A 21,615-nucleotide genomic window follows, 5' to 3' on the forward strand; every position below is an offset into this window, starting at 1 on the left:
TTTTTTTGCGCACACCCCCCCCCCCCCCCCCCCCCCTCTCCACCTCAATACAGCACCCCCCACCTACCATCACACACGCACGCACACATCATCAGCATCATCATCCTTGCCTCTCTTTTTCTTTTCGACTTTCTTCTATCCCGCCCGTCTCTCTTCACTACGTCCGACGCTGGGGTTTTACAATATTGGGTAGATCAAAGGCCATGAGTTGAACCAGACGAGAGGAATAATTGAAGAGAAAGAAGCTTTCGGTTCCGACCACTCCGGCCGCAACTGCCGCAGATTCTCTCGTGTCTTCTCTTCTCTCATCATTGTTTCTTCAGTCCTCTTTCTTTCTTCTTTTTCATATATATATATATATAACCATCATCGCCAGAGCAGCCTCCATCTCGCATCCTTTTTCTTCTTCTCTTTGTTTTGTCCAACATCTTCAACTTCCTCTCGCGCATTATCTCGCCTTCACCGGACTGCCATGAAATGAGCGGTTCCACCATCATCATGGCTCCGGCCATGGAATCCTCGCACCTGTCCAGATCTCATTCGACACCAGAGCTCATATCGGTGCACTCCCCTTACCAGTACAGTGGCGAGCAGGATAGCACGCACAACCACGACCTCGCCCATAATGATCCCCGCCCAGATACCGATACCGACCTCGACTTCGACCTCCCCTCGTTCGGCGACCACTTCGAGCTCGACACCTCCCTGACCCTCACACCTCCCTCCCCCCAGCAGAAGGACGAGCCCTTTGAACCCGAGCCGGTGCCTGTCACCATCGATGCCCCCCCCGAACCTGCCTCTGACGCTGATGCCTCCGACGCTGATGTCTCCGACGCCAACGCCTCCCTCTCCGCCCTCGCTACCAGACCACCTATACGCCGCTCACGAACGGGCTCCCTTATGGATAGGCCCAAGTCGTGGCTCGTCAGCTCCATGTCCTCCTCCAAGCTCCCACCAGCCCCCTCACCTCTGGCGGATGAGCACCGGTCTCGGATGCCCAATGGCCAGGAAGGATACGGTGCAGCCGAAGGAAAACCATCTTCGCGTAAACGACAGGGGTCTCGCCCCCCTTCGTCCGCATCCTCACGCACCCTGTCCGTGTCGGAGAGCTTTTCCGGCTTCACCAAACGCTCCTGGCTTTCACCCTCCCGCTCCTCATCCCCCAAACGCAAGGCCAGCCCGAGCAAGGGTGAGCATCGCGAACGGGCTGAGGACGCGGCTCCTGGCACCGCCGGCACCGGTACCGCTAGCGCCGCACCCCAGCCCGGCCGCCCCCCCACCAAGTCCGAGTCGTCCAAGACCTTTGGCCGCGCCGGCTCCTACTTCAGCAGGATGAAGCCCAAGAAGCAGCCCGTCTCGATGAACAAGGTCGGCGGCGCCGCCATTCCAGTCCCCTTCACCGATTCCGACAATGCCAGCTTCGCCTCGTCCGCCAGCCTGGCACCTCCCATCTCCAACACGACCGATACTCAGAACTCCCAATACACGTCACACGACGGCAGCACCGCCGCCAGCGACGACTCCTCAAGTGACATGTCGAGACTGTCCCAGAACAGCGACCCGCTGTGGTCCTCGTTCAAGACGCTCGAGGTCGAGCACAAGAACTTCGCCAGCAAGTCGGTGCCCCAGCGCATCGTTCAGATCCAGAACATCGTACTGCCCTTCCTGCGGAATACCATGGACCACTCCTCCACCCAGAGGCTGCTGCCCACCGACCTGGACCGCAGGGCCACCGTCCTCGGCAGCTGGTGGACCAGCCTGCTGGAGATGGTCGACGGCGTCGGCCTGAGCTCCGTCCCCGGCGTCGACCGGCCCCTGATGCTCGAGACCCTGACGACGCTGATGCTGCGGTCCGAGTGGCGCCAGACCACGACCAACTTCCTGCCCCTCAACCAGCGACCGCACAGGGAGCGCGTCAGGCTGAGGAAGCGGCCCACCGGTAGCTCCGACGACTCCTTCCTGGACGATTCGGCCGAGCACAACGTGAGGACCATGTTCATCACCAACATCGCCAAGCAGCTGGCCTTTGCCGTCGACAAGATGACCATGCGCTACTGCGCCCCGGCCCTCGTCACCTTTGCCGGCAAGACGTGCGCCTACGCCTACTTCTTCCTCCCGGGAGCCGCCGATATGCTCGTCCGCCTCTGGGGTCTCAGTCCCGGCCTCATCCGCCGCGCCGCCGATGAGCTCGGTCTGCCGCGCAAGGATGGAGGCGAGAGCGACGAGCTCGCATCTCTCTTCCCCCCCAGCCTGGCACATCTGGGCTGGACGTCGCCCATGACCACGTGGGAGATGCTCAAGAGGATCCCGCAGCTGCCCATCATCATCTCGAGGGTCGCCTGGACGGGTCCGTGGATGTCGCGGTGGAAGGGCCGAGACACGGATCTGCTCTTCGTCTTCTACAAGCAGTTCCACATCCTGGCCGACGACTTCATCCCCGCGGGGCTGCCGCTCAAGGAGAAGGCCCGGTCCCCCGGCTTCGCCCTGGTCCACGCCCAGCTCCTGTCGGTGCTGGACGACACGATCCACCGCCAGGCCGCCATGTGCGGGCCGGCCGTGATGGACGCCGCCCTGCCCGGCGCCGACGCGTCCGCCATGGCGATGCCGATGCCGCCGACCAACCTGATGAAGGGCATGGCGGAGAACAGCCTGGTGCTGCTGCTCAGGGACATGCTGACGGACGAGAACCTCGACAGGGACGGCGCGCAGCACACGTTTGCCGAGGCCTGCTTCGCCATGGTCAAGGCGGCGGTGCGCAAGACGTCGCAGTACGACAACCCGGCTTGCTTCACGCTGTGCGACTTCCTCGAGGAGGCCCTGGCCATCTACAGCAACTTTGAGGATCACGTCGGGTCGAGAAAGTACATTGACTGGCCCTTCTGGGTCGACGTCTTCAGGAGGATCTTCTCGTCGCTCAACACCATGTCCGAGGTCCGCATGCTGTCCTTCATCTACACCATCTGGGACATGGCAGCCAGGGACCGCGAGAGGAAGGCCAACATCTGTCTCGACTGGCTCCTGACCGAGGAGGTCTTCTCCACCTTCTTCACGCACTGGTGCCCCATGGTGCGCGCCTACTACCACCGCCTGCTGTGCTGGAGGATCTGCCGTTTCGAGGGCGGCGCCGACGAGGTGGATGCCAAGATCTTCAGGGTCGTCGCCGACCGGCTGAGGACGACGTGGGCCAACTACCTGTACCTCAAGCAGACGGCCGAGGCGGCGGGCCGCAGCCCCCCGTCTACGGCCCCCATGGTGCCGACGCCGGGAAAGAAGTTTATGATCATCCGACACGAGGTAAACCAGCCGCAGCCGGGCCTGTTTGTCAACTTTGATTCGCTATCGCGCAGCTCGGGAGGCAACGTCCTCTCGGCCGACGACATCGCCGGGCTCTCGACGCCGAAATCCGAGTCGAAGAAGAAGACGTCCTTGCTGGGCAAGGTGCTCTCCTTCACCAGCGGCGGACAGTCATCGGCCAAGGCCCAGAACCAGAGCCGGAGCCAGAAGGGCACGTGGGATGACGACTTCGCCACGGCCCGTCGCGTGACGGCGGAGCAGAGGTCGCGCGGCGGCAGCAGCCTGGCGTCGAAGCTGTCTGGGACGTCGCCGACGCCCAGCGAGTCGGACTCGACCTGTTCGGAGCCGGTGTACGACGAGCAAAAGTACATCTTCAAGTTCTTCCTGGCGTGGCACCAACCGCCCGTGTCGCCGCGGGAACGCATGCTGACCCGTCCTCGTCTCCCCGCTCCCACGCAGGCCGTGGTGAGCCTGGAAGCTGGTGAGGTCGAGGCCGAGTCTGAAGCAGACGATGAGAACTCGAGCAAGAGCGATGCGAGCGACGAGGACCAGGATCAGCAGCAGCAGCAGCAGCAGCAGCAGCAGCAGCAGCAGATGACGGAACCCATCAAGCCGCTGGGTATCTCGGCGAGAAACGCAGCCTACTGCGGCCGATCCCTGTCAGAGTGGGCGCAGGTGGTGTGGGAATGCAACAGCTTCGTCGACAGGCGGTGCGACGAGGGTGTCCCGTCTCTGGGGGAGGTTGAGGTCCCCGTGCTCGGGGTGGAGAGCCTCCGGAAGCTGGGTAGCTAGAGGCGGAACCTGCCCGGCTACCGCTGACCGTCGTCGTCATCTCACTACTACTATGCTTACAACCGTCACGACACTCTCCGCACTGCGTCCGATATCCAAGATGTGCTCTGTTCTTTCGTCATCCAAGAAGGAATGGTGACTTGCTGAGTTCTGTTGACCACCTCTTTTTCTTCTTCTCTTCTCTCTCTTATTCTTCTTTTCATTCTTCATTCAACTCCTTTCGTTGTCTGCTTGAAAGTCCTTTTCTTTTTCTTTTTTTTTTGTCTGGTCATGGAATGGCGTTGGATGGAGTTTCCCCCCTCTTTATGTGTGTGTGTGTGTGTGCGTGTGTGTGTGTGTGCGTCCTACCAATGGGTACTTGGAAAATAAGAAAGTAAATGTACCACCTGTTCCTCTTCAAAGATTAATTCTCTCTTGCTATACCATATATATATATATCCCTTATTGATCCTAGAGAGTAGTAGTCCTGTACTCAGAGTACTGTCTGTCTTGTCTCTGAGCTGCATGGCTGTTGGTTCGAAAGCTTTGAAAACTCTCAAGGATTGATAACCTTCTCTTCTCTTTTTCGGGGCGGGTTTTCCCATACGGCAAGTATCCTAAACATTACTTCACGTATGATCTAATCTGTATATAGCAAGAGAAGAGTAGAGCGGATGAGTGTTGAAGAGTGATGATGATTGCATCACGCAGGTATGAAGAGGGTTAAGGTGATCAAGCCCGATAAGGTATACGCAGTATCGCGATACATTTACACACCGTCTCCCTTCCCTCTTATTAGATCACGTCGCATGATTTCTTACTTGTGAATAGTGAACGAGTTCGTCTTCTGCCATGTCTGATCTCGATTGATCACGCTCACTGTCTTGATATCCTTGGTACTCTTCTCCCACCAACATGCCCAACACGGGCAAGCCAAGCCAAGACTGTCACTTGTGCAGATCACGACGAGTCAAGGTAGGTCAAAAGACGAAAGAAGTGAAGTGGGAGGGAGAGAGAAAAAAAGAAGAAAAAAGGAGAGGGATTTAGGGGATATAAGGAGGGAGAAGGAGAATGAAGATGTGCCATCTATATATCTATATAAACAAGAAAACAGAACAGACCTCTGATCTCTGACAAACCTCCCTCCCCCCCCTCCTCCTCCTCCAGTATCAACCCCCCTAATCAGCATGGTCAATCACGACAGAGAAAGACGACGACGACACGGCAGCGGCAGCAGTATCGAGAGCACGGGAAGGTGACGGGCCCCAGGTAGCCATGCAGATGAAGCTTCTCCAGCTCGGCAGACCCTTGTATGAGCACTGGACCGTACACTCGGTCCCCATCCTGCCGGACGCCTACTCGGCCTTGAGCTTCGCCAGCGAGCTGTACAGCAGCATGGAGTCCGGGTCGTCGACCGACGGTCCGCTGGTCTGGGCCGCCCACCTATCCTCCCGAGCCTACACCATCAACGTCGGGCACCCGACCTCGATCGACGGCGGATCCCCGGCCGGGGCCAGGTCGGAGCTGGCCGGGTACATGGGCCGGACTCTCCGGGCGGTAGGTGAGGCGCTGCGGGAGCCCGGGGGGGGGGGGGGGGGGTTCTTGCGTGACGACGTCCTCGCCACCGTGTGGATACTGGCAGACTACGAGCTGCTCGTCGGGTCCATCGGTCGGGAGAAGGTTTCCAGCCCGTGGCATCTGCATGCCAGGGGACTGTACAGTATCCTCCAGAAGAGGGGGGGGAGGGGGCAGGAATAGGGATACGCCCATGGGTAGAACAGCTTTCTGGTCTGCTCTTACTATCGTGGTATGTTTTCTTCCTTTGCCTGTTTTTTTTCTCCTTCCTTTTCCGTCTTTCTCCCCCCCTCTCTCTTACATCTTCTTTCTATATCTTCGCCTCGTTATTCCTTCTTGTCCAACAACCCTCGGAGTGATATGAGACTGAAATACCGCTCCGACACACACACACACATATATATATATATACAGCAGATCGACGCCGTCATAACAACTTCGGAATGCCCCCCCGAAGCGATGGCCTGGCTCGACACGGCTTTCAGGGATTCCACCCTGGATCTGGAGTGGCTCCCCATCGTGACGAGCATCTACGTGACTAGGTGCGCCTCCGTGTCGTCCCGGTACGACGGGCTGGTGACCGAGCTGCCCCGCGCCGGGGACGAGCTCGAAGCCCGGCTGGCCTCCAGGCCGCATCTGGGCCGCCAGTCCATCGACGTCTTCTGGATGTCGATGTACCAGTCCTGCATGATCAAGGCATACCACGTCGCTCACCTACTGGCAAACTATCTCGCTCACTATACCGGCGGTGGCTGCAGCGATGACGACGACGACGACGACGACGACGACGACACTGCTTCTGCTGCTTCTGCTGCTGAAATTCAGGCTCACAGTGTGGCGTACCTGGAGAGGGTCGAGGACGGGTCGGCCAGGATCCTGAGCTCGGCAACGAGGAAGCTAGCACACTTACGAGGGCAGACCGTCAGGTCGCCCAGCACGCTCCTCGAGGCGCCGAGGCTCGTGTGGCCCCTCACGGCTGTGTACACGATCCCGTCCACGCCGGAAGCGCACGAGGACACGGCCTGGGAGCTCCTATCGCTTACAGGGAAGGAGCTGGGCGTCAGGCAGGCCATCATGGTGCATGCTGGTGCGTTCAACGGTATGGTTCCCGAGAAGGCTAATGCGCCGTTGATAGTTGGATGATGGATGATGGATGGTGATTTCTTTTAAATTCATTTTATTTTTCATTTCTTCTTTCTCATTTACCAGCACACGCTTTCCTCTTTTTCTTCTCCTTTTTCTGTTATCAGCACGCCTTTTTTTTTTTCTTTTTTTTTGAAGCAACCATATATATATACATATACATTCGTACATAGGCGAGCAAGATCAAAACAATAACCCCCCCCCCCCCCCCCCCCCCCCCCCCCCCCCCCTCTTCATAAGTTATTCAATACCACCCAACTTTCTACAATTAGCACAGATTGTCCCACCCTTGTACCAAGAACTCGTAATCACCCACTCTAGGTACGACCAAATATCACATGCACAGCCAGAATCACTGCTACCAGACGGAGCACCCACCCAGGACCCATACGCGGAGCAGAATCAGCCTCGTCGTCGTCGTCGTCGTCGTCCCCTTGTGAAGGCCGTGCCGTCGTCCCAGGACGTGTGGTACCGTCAGGGACGGTAGGGTCGGGAGCGTCGCTGCTCGTAGTAGGAGGGGCGCTGCTAGTGGCAGGGGGGGAGGGATGGGTGGTGCTCGAGGATGGTGCCATCCCCGGGCATCCGGATGATGTTGACGGATATGCCGTCGTGTCTCTGCTCCCTGGTGTGCTGCGCGTCGATGCACTGCGTGTGCCACCTTTGCTGTTGTCTCGTCAGGACGGAGGAGGCGGGCTTGTATAGGGAGGGATAATGTGACGTACTTGTATGTGATGGAGATGTCTGTCGAGAATTTCGTTTCCTAGTTATTGTTTCCCCCCCACCCCTCTCGTCAGCTCTCTCTCTCTATCTCTCTCTCTCTCTCTCTCTCTTCTACTTCTGCCTCTCTCTTCTGTCTCCTGCTTCTGCTTCTACCCCCCAACTCACCTTTGTATCCGTAGCTGACCCAGTCGTCACGGTAAGCGGGGGCGGAATCCAAGCCAGCGTCGTCTCAGACGGGACACCCGGCTCGCCGACGTTGAGTGTCGAAGTCTTGGTCGTCAATGTCGTCATTCCGATCCTCGTCATCTTCTCCTAGATATTACTGTAGATCGACTCTGTACTGTAGATTGAACTTGAACTTTCTGCAAATGGGAAGATATAGATTCTCTATACATATAAAGGGCGTGTTGCTGTCTTCTGTTCAACCTCTTGATAGTCACAGCGCCACCGAGAGGATGTCGACTGATCAGATGCGGATGCAGATGCAAGTGCGGATGTGAAAGTAACCAAGATGGGCAGTGTAACGACGCACGACATGAGGCATGGCATCTCTTCACACACTTGCCGAGTGTCTGTCGTCATGATGGATTCACCGGGCTTTCCCTGTTGAGGGGAGTAGGAAGAGCAAGGCAGAGTGAACCGAATGATGAGGGACAGATTGTTTGTTTCAAATGGAAACAGTAAACATGTTGCAGGCGTCTTCCTCTTCTCTACTATTCTTCATAAGCTTTGTATGACATATATATATATATATATGTGTGTGTGTGTGTGTGTATGCATGTATGTGTGTTGAGAAATAACGCTGATGCACTCCAATAAACGCCTCAACATACCCCTTCCCCCTTTCTTCTCCCCTGACGCCAAAGAATATCCCAGTAAACAAAGTAGAGGACCAAAGTATCAAACAAGGCATGAGAATAACAACGGCAATAGCAGAGGAAAACATGATACGAAAAGCAACAGAAGGAGGGAAAAGAAGAGAAGAGGGTAGAAAGGAAAGAATCACATCCTCTCCAATTCCTCCTTGGGCACCGTCCGAACAAATGCGTGATCCAAAAAGTGCAGCCAAGTCTTATTCTTGTCCTTCTTATGATGCTTCTTCTTCTTCTTCTTCTTCCCCTTTTTGTGTTTCTTGTTCTTCTGAACGTCAACATCGTTGACATCATCATCATCACCATCATCATCAAGATCCTCCTCCTGTACATCAGATGACCCTTGTCCCTGTTCAGATTCCCTCATCTTATAGGCCAACTTGAGATAATTGAGGACGGTCAGATCCTTGAGTCTGTAGAGCTTGTCCTCGTATGTGTCGTACTCGACTTCGTACTTGAATTCGCGAGGGGAGGGCTGCTTCTTTCCCGGCGAGGACAAGTCATCTGGATCCGAGTCCGAGTCTGAACCTGTGTCTGATTTCGATTTCAGGCGAGAGTAAGAGGAAAGAGGCTCGTCCAGATCTTCAACCACGTTGTTGATGTGGGTGAGGTTGGCAAAGTATTGTGTGTAGCCCTTTAGCGTCAGGGGCTGGGGAAAGTATGCGGGGCCGGGTGTAGACCCCTTGGGAGGGTCTTCTGGGACGATCAGGTGAGGTTGCTTCGGCTTCTTGCCCTTGTTGCCCTTGTTGCCCTTCTTCTTGTTCTTCTTGCTCTTCTTCTTCTTCTTCTTCTCCTTCTCTTCCGCTTCAACGTCGTCGTTGTCGTCGCCGTTGAGTGTCTCCTCCTCGTCTTCTTCTCCTCCGTCTCTCTTGAGCTCCCGCTGATCATCAGGCGAGGCTAGCTCCTCCTCTGCCCGGACTTCTGATTCCGGCAAGGGGGGATCGGAAGACGAGGGGAGGCCAAAGGTATCGGCCCAGACAGGGGTATCCTCTAGACCGGTAATGTTGTACTCGAAGACGCGTATGGTGGGGAAATAGTTTGGGACGATGCTTGGGCTGACCAGTGACAGACTGTAGCGCTCGGCGTACTTGCCGCCAATCTTCTTGAGCTTCTTGTCATGCTTCTTCTTTCCGTGCTTCTTGTTCTTATTCTCCCTATTCTTCCTGTAGGTGTCTACGTCGTCATTCTCGGTAACTTGAGCGTCATCCCCGTCGTCGTCGTCGTCGTCGTCGTCGTCGTCTGTGAGTCCCTCAATGGAGGAGAGCGGAAGATTCGACCATATCCTCCGCAGATCGAGGAGGTAGTCCTCCTTGGACTGGACGGAAACCTCCTTTTCGTCGGTGTCAAGGGCCTCCGTCTGTGCGGTGGCATCGGTCCCCAGGATGTCAATGTCCTTGCTGTCGTGCAGCAGGAAATGGTCAATGTTCATATGGCCGTAGAGGGAGGCGGTAACGACGTCACGGTACTGTTGGAGCCACAGGGTGTGCTTCTGCCAGCAAGACTCGTCCCAATTCTGCTTGCCGTCCGTCCTGGCGGGGGGCACGTGACCGATGAGGATGGCCTTCATACCCCTCTCGCGCAGCTGCTGGAGACGGATGCGCAGCCACTCCATCTGCTGGAAGCCGGGCTCCGAGGGGTTGGCGCAGCCGTCGACGGCGGCATTGCGGTCGAACAGGTACATCGTGTTGAGGCTCAGGACGGCCAGGTGGCCGGGGATGGCCTCGACGAGGAACCAGCCGCCAAAGGCGAAGACGTGGAACTCGCTCTCGGGGATGAAGCGGCGCCAGATGTCGGTGTAGGCTTCGAGCCAGCGGTTGGGGCCGGGGTAGAAGATGTTGTGGGGGAGGAAGTCGTTGTTGCCCAGGTTGGGGACGACGGGGACGGCGAGGCGGCCGCTGTCGGGGTCGGAAAAGGTCTCGGCCAGCTTGTCGGCCAGGATGCGGTTGGTGGCCAGGACGTCCTTGGTCGACCGGGGGTGGTTCTCGTCGCTGTCGTGGCGGGCCGAGTCGCCGGTCCACACGACGAAGTCGATGTCATCCTTGATGTTGCCGGCGATCCAGTCGCAAGTGGCGTTGATGAGGGCCAGGGGGGAGTCGCACTCGGTGATCTCGGCGCCGTAGACGCCCGCGGTGCCGCGTCCCCGATGGCAGGCGGAATTCTTCCCAGGCGACGTATGCGCCTTGTAGAACAGGTCTGGGTGGAAATCTGTGCATCATCGCGTTGTCAGGAGAAGGAGCTCCGGAGGTCGTGCCATTCCGAGGACTGTGCAGGACGGCGAGGACGTACCGGTGATGTGCAGAAACTTGCCAGTCAGCTTGCGCTGGGTCCCTTGCACAGCAGACGCCTCATGCTGCTGCTGCTGCTGCTGCTGCTGCTGCTGCTGCTCATGTCCGTGTTGTAAAACGTGCTGTTGAGCGTTGTCGATGGGCGACGCGACAACAGCGAATACAAGAGCCAGAAAGGATACGAGTGACGGCAGACGTCTAGGCGCATTCGGAGGAAGCATGTCGGCAGATTGCTTGCAGAGGAGGGCGACCAAGCCGACCAATGCTTTCCTCTGCCTCTTCTTTATCCGTGAATCTCACACACAGAGAGAAGAGTGAAAGGCGCGCATGTGGGGGAGTATCCAAGTTGAAAATACCCACATGCACGCACACACGAAGCCGATGGCCTTTTGAAACAGATGAGGCGAATAAGGTGGAAGATGCGAGAAAGAAGGCGTTGACATGTGTGGATGAAGGAGGAATGAAAGAAGAAGAAAGACGGGTGCTGCAGACGTCAGTCAAGGTACGAGGTGAGGACCCTGATGGGTTGATGATGTACGCTGAAGTAATAGAAGCTGGTTCGGTCTTCCAGGTCTTCCAGGTCTGTCAGGTGGTGCGTACCTGAGCTGCTGAGCTGTGAACTGCCAACTGCCAATCGAGATTTTAGGCTTCTCGGGGTCTTTTTTTTTTTTTTTTTTTTTTTTTTTTGGGGGTGGGGGGGGTTGGTTGTTTGGTTTTCTTCCCCAATGAGTCCAGGGGGGATCCTCGGAGCGTCTCACGCAGCTGATGATGGTCTGGACGGTAAATTTTACGTCTAATGACGTATTACCAGTCAGTGGCCAGACTCTCGATGTTCGTATTCGTATTGTATCAGAGAGTGAGCAGGCTTATGTAATACTCCCAGCAACGCCGCAAGACTTGTTGAAGAGAAACAACGAGGAATAAAGGAAAGATGGTCAGGGACGTCAGGGACGTCAGGGATAATCAAACCCACGCGTACTTCTACTACCAGTACGACATATATATCCCATATCCCTCTACGAATATGGTATACCGAGCCCATCCTTCGATCCATGACCCCCCCCTTTCAGAATCAACCGTCCAAGTCAGACAGACCCCCCATATCACCTGTTCCCCCTCCCCGCCTCCCCGCGCAACTCACCAACCATAGACTCCTTGCTCTCCCGTGCAGTGAACGTACTCGTACTCGTACTCCGTACTGACGCGATCGATCTACCGCTCTGCTGAACAGCCAATCTGCTGTCAGCCTTGACCACACGTTGCGGCCACCCAAGGAGCATCGCCGGCTGAGCCGCCACTAAGACAACACGCGACACTCTTTAGGTCTTTCTCGAGTTTCTATCACAAGAGAGAAGACATGTCCCTTGATGGATGCAGTCTTGTACCAGAAGTCAAATGGAGAGGCCCTTCTTCTCGACGTAACCAATGCATGGGAGGAGTGCATGCGTCGTGATTGATTAGAACAAGAGACCAAGGGTTTGAGACGACACCCGAGCCATGCCACACAACTTGTGGGAGCAATCACATCCTAGTACAATATGCGCTGCTCCAGGCTTGCTCTCCCTCTTCTCCCCGTCAGTGGCGTCTATGCTCGTGACCCTTCCGTCATCCTCTGACTACGTATTCACTCCTTCTCTGCCCCGTCTCGTGTTTGCACTTGGCATGTCCGCCATCCGTCACTGCTCAGCATCAAGCCGCAACACAAGGTTACCCACAAGTCCGTATAGTAAATTGGCGTCCGAAGCGGAAGCACGTGAACCTACCTGTTTCGTCTCTCCCGCAGCCACCTCAACTGGTCACCGTAGAAAAAATCCGACGGCGATCCACGCAGCGATATCCCACCTCCACAATGCAAGTCTGGTCTTGGACCCCGTCACGCCGGGGGTTAAGGTTGTGCATGCCCGCATACTCGTAGTAGTCGGGGTAGAACCCCGCAAGATCCCACTTCATAATCCACAACCGTCCCTCAGCGTCGACCATCAAGTCGCGAGGCGTCAAGTTGTGGTGCGTCAGGACAGATGGGCCGCTGTACGAAAACACCGACCTCAGGCAGGCGTCACGGCCCTTTCCTGTCTTTTCTTTCCCGTTCCATGAGTCCGATCCATGATGCAGCGACATCGATCGTCTGTGTTGCTCCCCCTGAATGGTTCAGTGAATGGCAGGGACGCGAAGGCCCAGCTGGGATGCGAATCCTGCAGCTTCCACAGCATCTCGCAAATCTTCCGGCCTATATCCCCTGGCCAGATACTTGGAGGACAATGGGACAGTATTCGGGTCAGTGGCCAAGGTGGGGAGAAGGTCGATCATGTTGCCAAGTTCAGAGTCCGTGTAGACTCAGACCTTGGCGTCGTCAAATTCGATATCGTCGCCAAAACTGTCATTGAAAGACGAGTACCATACAGAGATTCGAATCCGAACAATGGTGGGAGAGGAAGAGATGCTTGTGTCTGTGTACCCCTCCAGATGCCCTACTGTATCGCCGTTGCGCGTTCCCTGTAAGATCAAAGAAGAGGTGCCATGGTCCGTCCTTCTAGGCAGCTACACTGGAGCCTGGAGGAGAGAGCAGTAATGCGCAGTTTCTGTCGTCTACGGCATTTGATCCACGGTGATATAGCCTATGCTTCTGAATATCAGAGGTGATGACACTCAATAGGAAGAGAGAGAGAGAAGAGCTAGTCTATAACGCCACGATGTTGATGGTTGTAGAAGAGAAGGAGAAGAGCCCATCAACACTAGTGATAGTCGTTCGTAGATTTGCCTCCTACCCAGTATCACACCGGGCCCGGAAAAAACATTATCCCTCGGCATCAACCAAGAAAAAAATAAAAATAAAAATGCTTCACGCCTCTTTTCCCTTCTCCCTCTTCCCTTCCATCATCAACGCAACCTTGGTCCCTTATACACAGGGGGCAGCAATTGCCCTCCTGTGCCTCGTGCCGTCCTTTTTCCTCTCTAGGTACGAGGGTTTTTGCCGGATCTCGGTTGCCAGACCAAATGTCACAGCCGTATGTTTGAGGGAGGCCGTACGTTATTTTTTTTTCCCGTGACGGCTTCCTATGGTTTTTACGCGGCTACATTTCTCTCTCTCCCTCCCAGATTCCCTTTCCATTCTACGTGTCGTGACTTTGTGTGATGACCTAGTGAGGTACCAATGATACTGCTAGTATTGCCGTTGAATATCCAGCTTTCCAAATGATGGGTGCTTGTTCTTTTTTTTTCTTCTAATCCCAAGGTAAAGAAATACGCCGTAGGTTGAAAACATGACAGATGAATGAGAGCAGGCAATCCGAAATGCGGAATACTCCCTTACTTTAGACCAGGAGTATCCCCTTCCCACATGTTGAAGTGATCCGTCCTCCCCCCCTCCTCCCCATCTTAAGGCTTCCGCACAAATTTCGCGGGAACAAAGGGCATCTTGGCGACGACACCATCCCTCTTCTTCCCCCTGACGACGACGTCGACCTCGGTACCAGCCTTGTGCAGACCATCCTTGACGTAGCCCATGGCGATGTTGACGCCGAGCGTAGGGCTGGGGGATCCGCTGGTGACGACGCCGACCTTCTCGCCGTCGACGTGGATCTCTGCGCCCTCGCGCGCGGGGGCTCCCTTGATGGTGAGGCCGACGCGCCTCCTGTCGACGCCGGCTCCCCCCTTGGACCGCGGGGTGAGCTGGGGGACGACGACCTCGGCTCCGTGGAAGCCGGCGTCGACGCTCCTGCGCTCCTTGGGGATGACCCAGCCCAGCCCGGCCTCGGCTGGCGTGGTGGTGTCGTCCAGGTCGTGGCCGTACAGGCACATGCCCGCCTCGAGACGGAGGGAGTCGCGCGCGCCCAGGCCGGACAGCTGCAGGCGGTCCGGGCCGGCGGCGTCGAGCAGGGCGCGCACGGCGGCCGGGGTGGACTCGAGCGCCGGGAACCGGTCGCCCTGGAAGGAGAGCTCGAAGCCGTCCTCGCCCGTGTACCCGCCGCGGCTGACGAGGACCGGGTGGCTGACGCTGCCGTCGGCCAGCTTGAGCTTCGCCCAGAACGACCCGCCAAAGTACACGGTCGACAGGTCCACGGCCGTCTCGTCGGCAAGCACGGAGCGCAGGATGTCGGCGCTCCCCGGACCCTGCAGCGCCACCAGCCCGGACCCGTCGATGCGCGTCCACGCCACGTCCCCGCCGAACCGGCCCAGCTCCTCGTCAAAGTACGCCGTGTCCTTGTCCAGGCACGCTCCGTTGGTCACGACGTAGAACTCATCCTCGCCCGTCCGCGCGATCACCGTATCGTCCACGATCCCGCCCGTCCCCGGCCACAGCAGCGTCGTCAGCTTGCCCTGCATGCCCGGCTGCGTCGACCACGACGACGGCGTGACCCGCTCCAGGAAGGCCGCCGCCGCCGACCCCTTGAACCGGTGCTGCACCATGTGGCTCACGTCGAAGAGCGACGCCTGCGTCCGCGTGAAATTGTGCGACTGCGCCAGCGACGCCGACGAGTACTGCACCGGCATCGAGTAGCCCGCGAACGGCACCATCTTGCCCCCGTTGGCCACGTGCAGGTCGTACAGCGGCGTCTTCTTCAGCTCGCCCGCCCCCGAGGTTGACGATGCCCATCGGCGCGGAGCGGCGTACTGTGTCGTCGTCCGCTTTGCCGCCGCCAGCCGACTGGCCGGCCCTGCCCGAGCTGCCATTGTCTGACCGAGCATTGTCGCTGGGTTTTTGGTGGTGGTTGCTTTGTTGTTGTTTTTTGGTCTTGAATTGTCTGCTCTTCTTTCTCTCTCGGTAGGAGGAAGTATATAGAGGTGAAGAAGAGATGAAAAAGGCTTTCTGATCACAACTGATCCCCAGACAAAACTATGGATGAGGAGGAAGGGAGAATACGGTCAGTTGGCTGTTCCCGTTTCCTTCGTCCTGGTTGATCAATGGCCAGAGGTGGGGCTCAGGCCACTATGGTGCCTGCTGTCAGTGCTGTGTGATCGGATACGTCCCGACCTCGGCCGCCTTGCCGAACGCATCCCCCCGAGGTGCCAGCTTATCATCTCCGGCCGTCCTTTTTCCTCGCTTCCAAAACGTAATGCGCCGATAGTGTTGCTACTTTTATCAGCATCTTCTCTCCTATTCCTCTACTTCTACTACTTCGATCGAGTCAAGCTCATTTCTCAACTGAACTTGCCAAATACAGTATCAAGATTGCACACCATGCATGATTATATACATGTATACCGAGTACATGTAGTCAACATATTACACCCTTTCCTTTCGGATCCATCCCGTACTGAGCTATGATGATGAGAGAAGAGCAAAAGTATACAAAGTTAAGTGAAGCGAAAACAACCAACGTAAATACCAAAACAATCAGTGTTGAAAAAGTACCTTGGACCGTCTACAATTGCTTCCTCCCCATCGCGGACAAGAAAAAAAAAAGAAGAAGAATGATGATGTAAAAAAAAGACTGGAAAAAAAAGAGAGCAGTTTTTTTGTCAGGCCTTTAGGGTAATGGTATTTCTCATACCCAGGCCTAGATTGTATACTTGAGCCACGCTCCCAGAGCCCGAAGACTCTCCCATCGCACATTCTCGTCCTCTGATTGCATCAACTCCATGACCCTGCGCTTGAGCCCGACCTTTTCGAGCTGATGCCTCCTCTCGGGCACCTCCTTGACCAGGTTTCCGACGTCGTTGCAGGCAATGGCCAGCACCTGCTTGTCATTGTCCCAGGGCTTGGACATGATGTCAGCCAGCTGGCGCGCCAGCTCGCCATTCTCGAACTCGAGTATCTTGCGGGCGTTCTCGGCCCAGAAGACGGTGTTGCGGTGAGGCGGGGACCAGCGAAGGTGGCCGGACTGGACCTCGACCACGTACTCGTCAAACGTCGTCTTGGTCTTGGTGTACTCCTCGAGCATGTCCTTGATCGTCTCGAGGTCGTCCAGCAGGTCCGGGTCCGTCAGGTGGCGGCTGGCCAGGTTCTCCAGGACGCTGGGGAGGCGGGCCAGCACTGCCGTGGGCAGGAGGGACCGCTGGTTCTTGTCCAGCAGGTTGAACAGGGTCGACAGGATCAGGCGCGTCGTCTTCTCCTTGGGCGACAGTCGCAGGAGCTGCGTGTAGAGGATGATGATGTCGTATTCGCTAGTTTTGGCGAAGCCGGTCAGCACATGTAGTTCTTTTTGCAAAAAATCTGTGGGGGGACACCCACTTGTTCAGATCGTCGCCGATATCCTCCGACTCAAAGCTCAGCTGCCAGATGACGAGGAGGACGTGGTACAGCAGCTGCAGCCCGATGCCGCCGGCCAGGGTGCCCTCGAAGCCCGTGGCGCTGCCGTTGCCGCTCCACACGCTGGCCGACGAGGTGCCACCTGCGCCCATGCCGGCGGCCGTCTGGAGGATGGTGATGAGAGGCTCGACCGTCTCACCGCGGTGGCTCCAGAACTGGTCTCGCGAGGCCTTGCCGAACAGGAGCGACGAGTACTCCTGGACGGCGATGTCCTGGAGACCGGCATCGTTGCTCTTGGCCAGGCCGGACAGGTAGCTCAGGATGACGGGCAGGGCCTTCCGGGTCGAGTCGGAGCCGTCGCGCGCCTTGGACAGGAGGGTGGTGAGAGCGTGCGCCGTCAGCAGGGGGATGGGGTCTTCGGGGTTGGTCGACTTGACCAGGGGCAGGAAGTGCCTGTAGGGATCGGTCGTCTTGAAGAGGGCCTTGGCGAGGGAGGGAACGTCTGTCGAGTAGGGTCAGTACCGTGTCCATTCTCTCCTCCCCTTTCTTACCGTGGATTTTCCAGACAGGTAGCGGGAGGCAAGTGTTGATGCTCTCTCTCTCTCCTCCCCCTGCAAGCTCGCAGCCGGGAGAAGGAGAGGAAGTGGGAAACGCACCTCCGAGAAGATCGGACAGGAGGACTAGGATGTACTGAATGACATTGGCATGCTGAGCAGCCGATTCGACGACGCTGGGCTTCCCCTCGGCACCGACGAACAGCATGCGGTAGCCGTCGAGGTCGGCCTCGACAGTCTCCTTCCTCTGCTCAGGCTTCTTGGTCTTGTCAATGGCGCGGATCTTGGCATAGTGCTCATCGGTCAGGGTTCCCGCGCGCACGGCGCCATCCCAGGGAATGGGTCGCTGGCGGATATTGCCCTGCAGCGAGGCCAGATAGGTAGGCGGGTCGAGCGACATCGTTGAGACGACGAGGGAGGAGGGGGTCGACTAGGCTGATGGGTAGCAGGATTGTGGCTGTCGTCGTCGTCGTCGTCGCCGTCGTCGTCGCTTCTGTTTTCGTCGTCGTCGCGATGGGTCGAGGGGGGCGACGTCCGTGGGCGGGAGGGGGAGACGGAGGGCGGAGATGTGGGATGAGGTTTTTGAGGATGCCGATGATGGCGGGCACAGGCGTCACTCAAAGGATGGCGTAGCAGTAGCTTTCTCTCATTGAACTCTGTCTGCCACGGCAGCAGTATATCAGTCAAGCCACAGGGATCTCTCACGAGTGGTGAGCCACATATTACACTAGCCACATATCATCAGCCATTGAATATCAGCCACCAGACACTAGCCACCAGACATTAGCCACATGAAACTAGCCACATAAAAAGTCTCTGTATCAGTCGCGATTTACGAGCTGATAAGAATACCAAATAATAATACTATAACGAACCAACTAACCTGTAGATTACAGATTACAGATTAAAGAACTGGAGGTCAAGAAATATGGATTAGCGCTGCACGCTATAACAGCGCGCGCCTCATTGACATCAACGCACACACCGCCCAGCCACCCAGTCCCCAAGGCCAAGAGTTCACGGGGGCTTGGGGCCGCTTGGGGGCATGTATTCCATCCCCACTCCCAGCCGACGGTACCTGGCGGAGCATTATGCTTATGACGCACTTGACAGGCCGCGACGAGTTTAATTCTTGTTTTGTTTCCCGGCTGATTCTCTGGAAGTTCCTCTGTATCAACCACCATTCTTACTGCTAGTAGATCGTAGTATACCGGCACGTATTTATTCCGTATCGATTACGGATTAGTCGTATTCCGTACCTGCGCTGATTTGACAGTCCCCGACATCAGTACTAATCTCTTATCGATAGCAACCAAACCCCGCTATATAGTCTCTATGATTGGCTCATCTGAGCCGGATCCGTTGGCACCTGCCCGATGAGCTGGCAGGCTATTACCGCACCCCCCCCCCCGCCTTAGAAGATCCGTCCTCACCACACAAAGTCGGAACACACAGCGCGGTGAGAGGAATGGTGAGGAGACTCTGGTGATTTGGCGGACAGGAGAAGCAAGACAGGACAGAAAAAGAATCATGATAAATAAATTATGACAAGAAACAATATCATTTCTCTCTCTCTCTCCTTCCCATCATTCTCTTTTATCCCGCGTATCCCCTCATTTCCCGTTGCTGCACGTTAGGCGCTGGACCGACGACCCCTGGGCACCAGCGTTTGATGAAATCAAGAGGCTGGATAATGATCGAGGCCCCGTCTAAGTCGGAGGCTGGGAACACCACCATTACCACCACATAAACGTCAGCCACCCAACCCGACGTGCAGACGACCTGCATGATTTTCCCTCTTTTATTTTTCTTCTCCCTCTTCTCCTTCTCTTCCTTCCCTCATACATTATCGTCAACTTACAAAAGTTGCTCTCAAAGATCCCTTCACCTCTCTCTATCTTGACGAGGCAGAGATCATCAGTCTCAGAGAGAGGGATACTGTGATAAGCACTCAAACAACTCGACAAGGGCCACATTCGGGTCCTCCCCCACAATCCATAGGGCTTCCCGCATTCCAGTCAACCTTCCTTCCCCCCCCCTCCCCCCCATCCCCGAGACATCGCATACCAACACACACACACACTACCACCATGGGTTCGTCATTACGACTCACGCTCCTCATCTTGAGCGCCCTCGTGTCTGCCACACCCTACCCCAAGGATGCCCTCCACGATGCGGGCTACTCGTACCTCCAGCTGCGGGACTGCGACTCGTACTGCGGAGCGGACAACCAGCTCTGCTGCTCTGGCGGGTCGGTGTGCACGACGCTGTCAGGCGACATCGCGACGTGCGTGGGCAGCGGCGGCCGCGCCATAACTACCACCTGGACCGAGACCAGGACGTACACGAGCACCATGATGACGGACTGGGACCCTGCACCCGAGCCCACGGCCGGCGTCGACTGCGTGCCCAAGAACACGCTCCAGGAGGCCTGCGGGTCCATCTGCTGCGCCGGGTGGCAGACGTGCGCTTACCAGGGCCAGTGCTCGGCCAAGCCGGGCTACGAGGCCCCCTCGACCGTCGTGGTCACGTCTGACGGCAAGACGACGACCCGGTACTCGGCGCCCTACCGCGTCACGGGCACCACCACCGTCGTCACCAGCGGCGTGCCCGACGAGGCCCCCGGAACTGCCACGGCCACCGACACGGCCACGTCCACCGGCGGCGATGCCGGCCAGGCCACGTCCACCGGCGACGCGTTTGGCGTGAACGGCGGGGGCGCCTCCAACAGCGGCCTCAGCGGCGGCGAGATCGCAGGCATCGTCATCGGCTCCCTCGCCGGCGCGGCCCTCATCCTGCTCATCATGTTCTGCTGCATCGCCCGCGGCCTCTGGGGCGTCATCTTCGGCGGCGGCAAGAAGAAGCAGAGCAACGACAGCCAGAGCTACTTCTCCTCCGGCTACTCCAGCCGCAGGCAGCACTCGGGCTGGTTCGGCGGCCTCTTCGGCAGGGGCGGCGGCGACAGCGGCAGGACGAGCGAGAAGAGGCACTCTGGCGGCGGCAAGTGGCTCGGCCTCGCCGGTCTCGCCGCCGCCCTCTTTGCCCTGCTCAAGCTCAGGAAGGATAAGAAGCCGGCCAGGAGGGGCCCCTCTCGCTCCTCGCGCTCCCGTTCCCGCTACACCGATTCGTCCTACTACTCTTACTCGGATGCTTCGAGTCCTCGTAAGTCTCCCCCCCACCCCACCCCGCCACTCTTCGATGCTCTGCACATATGTCTGGTAAAGAAATGTATTCTGACATCATCTCCTCCCTTCTTAGTGAGCTCCAGTTCCGGCAGGAGAACTTACCAGAGCCGTCGTACTCGCGACAGTCGCATCCCCCCCAGCTCATACAAGTCGAGATCTACCCGCTCGTAGCAGACGATGGTATGAACGATACGATTAACAAAGTATATGGCTTACAACTCACCACATACACACACACACACACACATCTTTTTATTATTGCACATATGGAAACAACCAGAGGCGTTTAGAGGAGAAAAGGAAAGTGACCATTTCTCTCCGGAGTTTTTTTTTTCTTTATTTTTTCTTTTATTTTTCCTTGCTGCGCCTGGTGTCCCCAGTCATGTTGATGGATACGAAATGCATGTCATGAAAGACGCAAGAAGGAGATGAGTTATGAGATCTAGTCAAGAACAAGGTGGAGATATACGCGCATATGGACACTAAAAGAAAGAGGAAAGACGACGATATTTAGATACTTTCAAAAAGGTGAATACCATCATGACATGACCTCATTGTACATGGCATTAGTACTATTGCATTAAAAAGAACACCTTCGTTTTCTTCTTCATTTCAATTGAGATCACATCTAAAAAAAAAACTTTTTTTCTAGTATCCTTTTTTCACGTGAGGGGAGGAAAACACAATAGTTGGTGCCATTTCTTTCACTGCTGGACATGTGAATATGATCAAGGCAACGGTCTGCTCCAGAAAAGGCACACACGGCCTTTGATTCCTCCCCCCCTCATTCAAGACTTTTGAGCTGATAGTATCCTTGATTCTTCTTCGAGGGGCCTCCTGCCACGAACGCTCAGCCCACCCAGCTTTCCTCTCCTCCGTCTGTTCTCCGATATCGCTGAGGGACAAACGAAAGAAATGTAGGTCCAAAATAAGAGGATAGAAAACGAGAGGCAGTGAGCGCTGTTTCATGTTGCGAGTTGCAGATATTGAGACATGGCTTTTTTTGTTTTGATGGGGTTCGGGATT

General features: G+C 56.5%; 6 protein-coding genes across 6 annotated transcripts; 3 read left to right on the forward strand and 3 right to left on the reverse strand.

Annotated features, from left to right (window-relative positions):
* Positions 1–498: 498 nt before the first annotated feature.
* On the forward strand, positions 499–4,086 carry GMORB2_7479 (Protein of unknown function (DUF1765); the record flags this gene model as incomplete). Its single annotated transcript, XM_035469444.1, has 1 exon — positions 499–4,086. The coding sequence occupies one exon, from the start codon at positions 499–501 to the stop codon at positions 4,084–4,086; it is 3,588 nt and encodes a 1,195-aa protein (XP_035321139.1).
* Positions 4,087–5,271: 1,185 nt separating this feature from the next.
* GMORB2_7480 (Fungal Zn(2)-Cys(6) binuclear cluster domain) lies at positions 5,272–6,783 on the forward strand (the record flags this gene model as incomplete). The annotated part of the gene is made up of 2 exons (XM_035469445.1): positions 5,272–5,622; positions 6,055–6,783. Coding segments are annotated over 2 exons (1,080 nt in total), but the record flags the coding sequence as incomplete, so codon positions are not given.
* Positions 6,784–8,505: 1,722 nt separating this feature from the next.
* Positions 8,506–10,881, reverse strand: GMORB2_7481 (endopolyphosphatase; the record flags this gene model as incomplete). The annotated part of the gene is made up of 2 exons (XM_035469446.1): positions 8,506–10,580; positions 10,662–10,881. 2 exons carry the CDS (start codon positions 10,879–10,881, stop codon positions 8,506–8,508), a joined length of 2,295 nt encoding a protein of 764 aa, XP_035321141.1.
* A 3,154-nt stretch (positions 10,882–14,035) lies between these two features.
* On the reverse strand, positions 14,036–15,346 carry GMORB2_7482 (aminomethyltransferase; the record flags this gene model as incomplete). Its single annotated transcript, XM_035469447.1, has 1 exon — positions 14,036–15,346. The coding sequence occupies one exon, from the start codon at positions 15,344–15,346 to the stop codon at positions 14,036–14,038; it is 1,311 nt and encodes a 436-aa protein (XP_035321142.1).
* An 812-nt stretch (positions 15,347–16,158) lies between these two features.
* On the reverse strand, positions 16,159–17,804 carry GMORB2_7483 (V-type H+-transporting ATPase subunit H; the record flags this gene model as incomplete). Its single annotated transcript, XM_035469448.1, has 3 exons — positions 16,159–16,765; positions 16,833–17,352; positions 17,507–17,804. 3 exons carry the CDS (start codon positions 17,802–17,804, stop codon positions 16,159–16,161), a joined length of 1,425 nt encoding a protein of 474 aa, XP_035321143.1.
* A 1,690-nt stretch (positions 17,805–19,494) lies between these two features.
* GMORB2_7484 (uncharacterized protein) lies at positions 19,495–20,760 on the forward strand (the record flags this gene model as incomplete). Its single annotated transcript, XM_035469449.1, has 2 exons — positions 19,495–20,566; positions 20,663–20,760. 2 exons carry the CDS (start codon positions 19,495–19,497, stop codon positions 20,758–20,760), a joined length of 1,170 nt encoding a protein of 389 aa, XP_035321144.1.
* Between the last annotated feature and the right edge of the window lie 855 nt (positions 20,761–21,615).

Source organism: Geosmithia morbida (genome assembly GCF_012550715.1).
Source record: "Geosmithia morbida isolate 1262 chromosome Unknown scaffold_8, whole genome shotgun sequence".
Taxonomy (NCBI): domain Eukaryota; kingdom Fungi; phylum Ascomycota; class Sordariomycetes; order Hypocreales; family Bionectriaceae; genus Geosmithia; species Geosmithia morbida.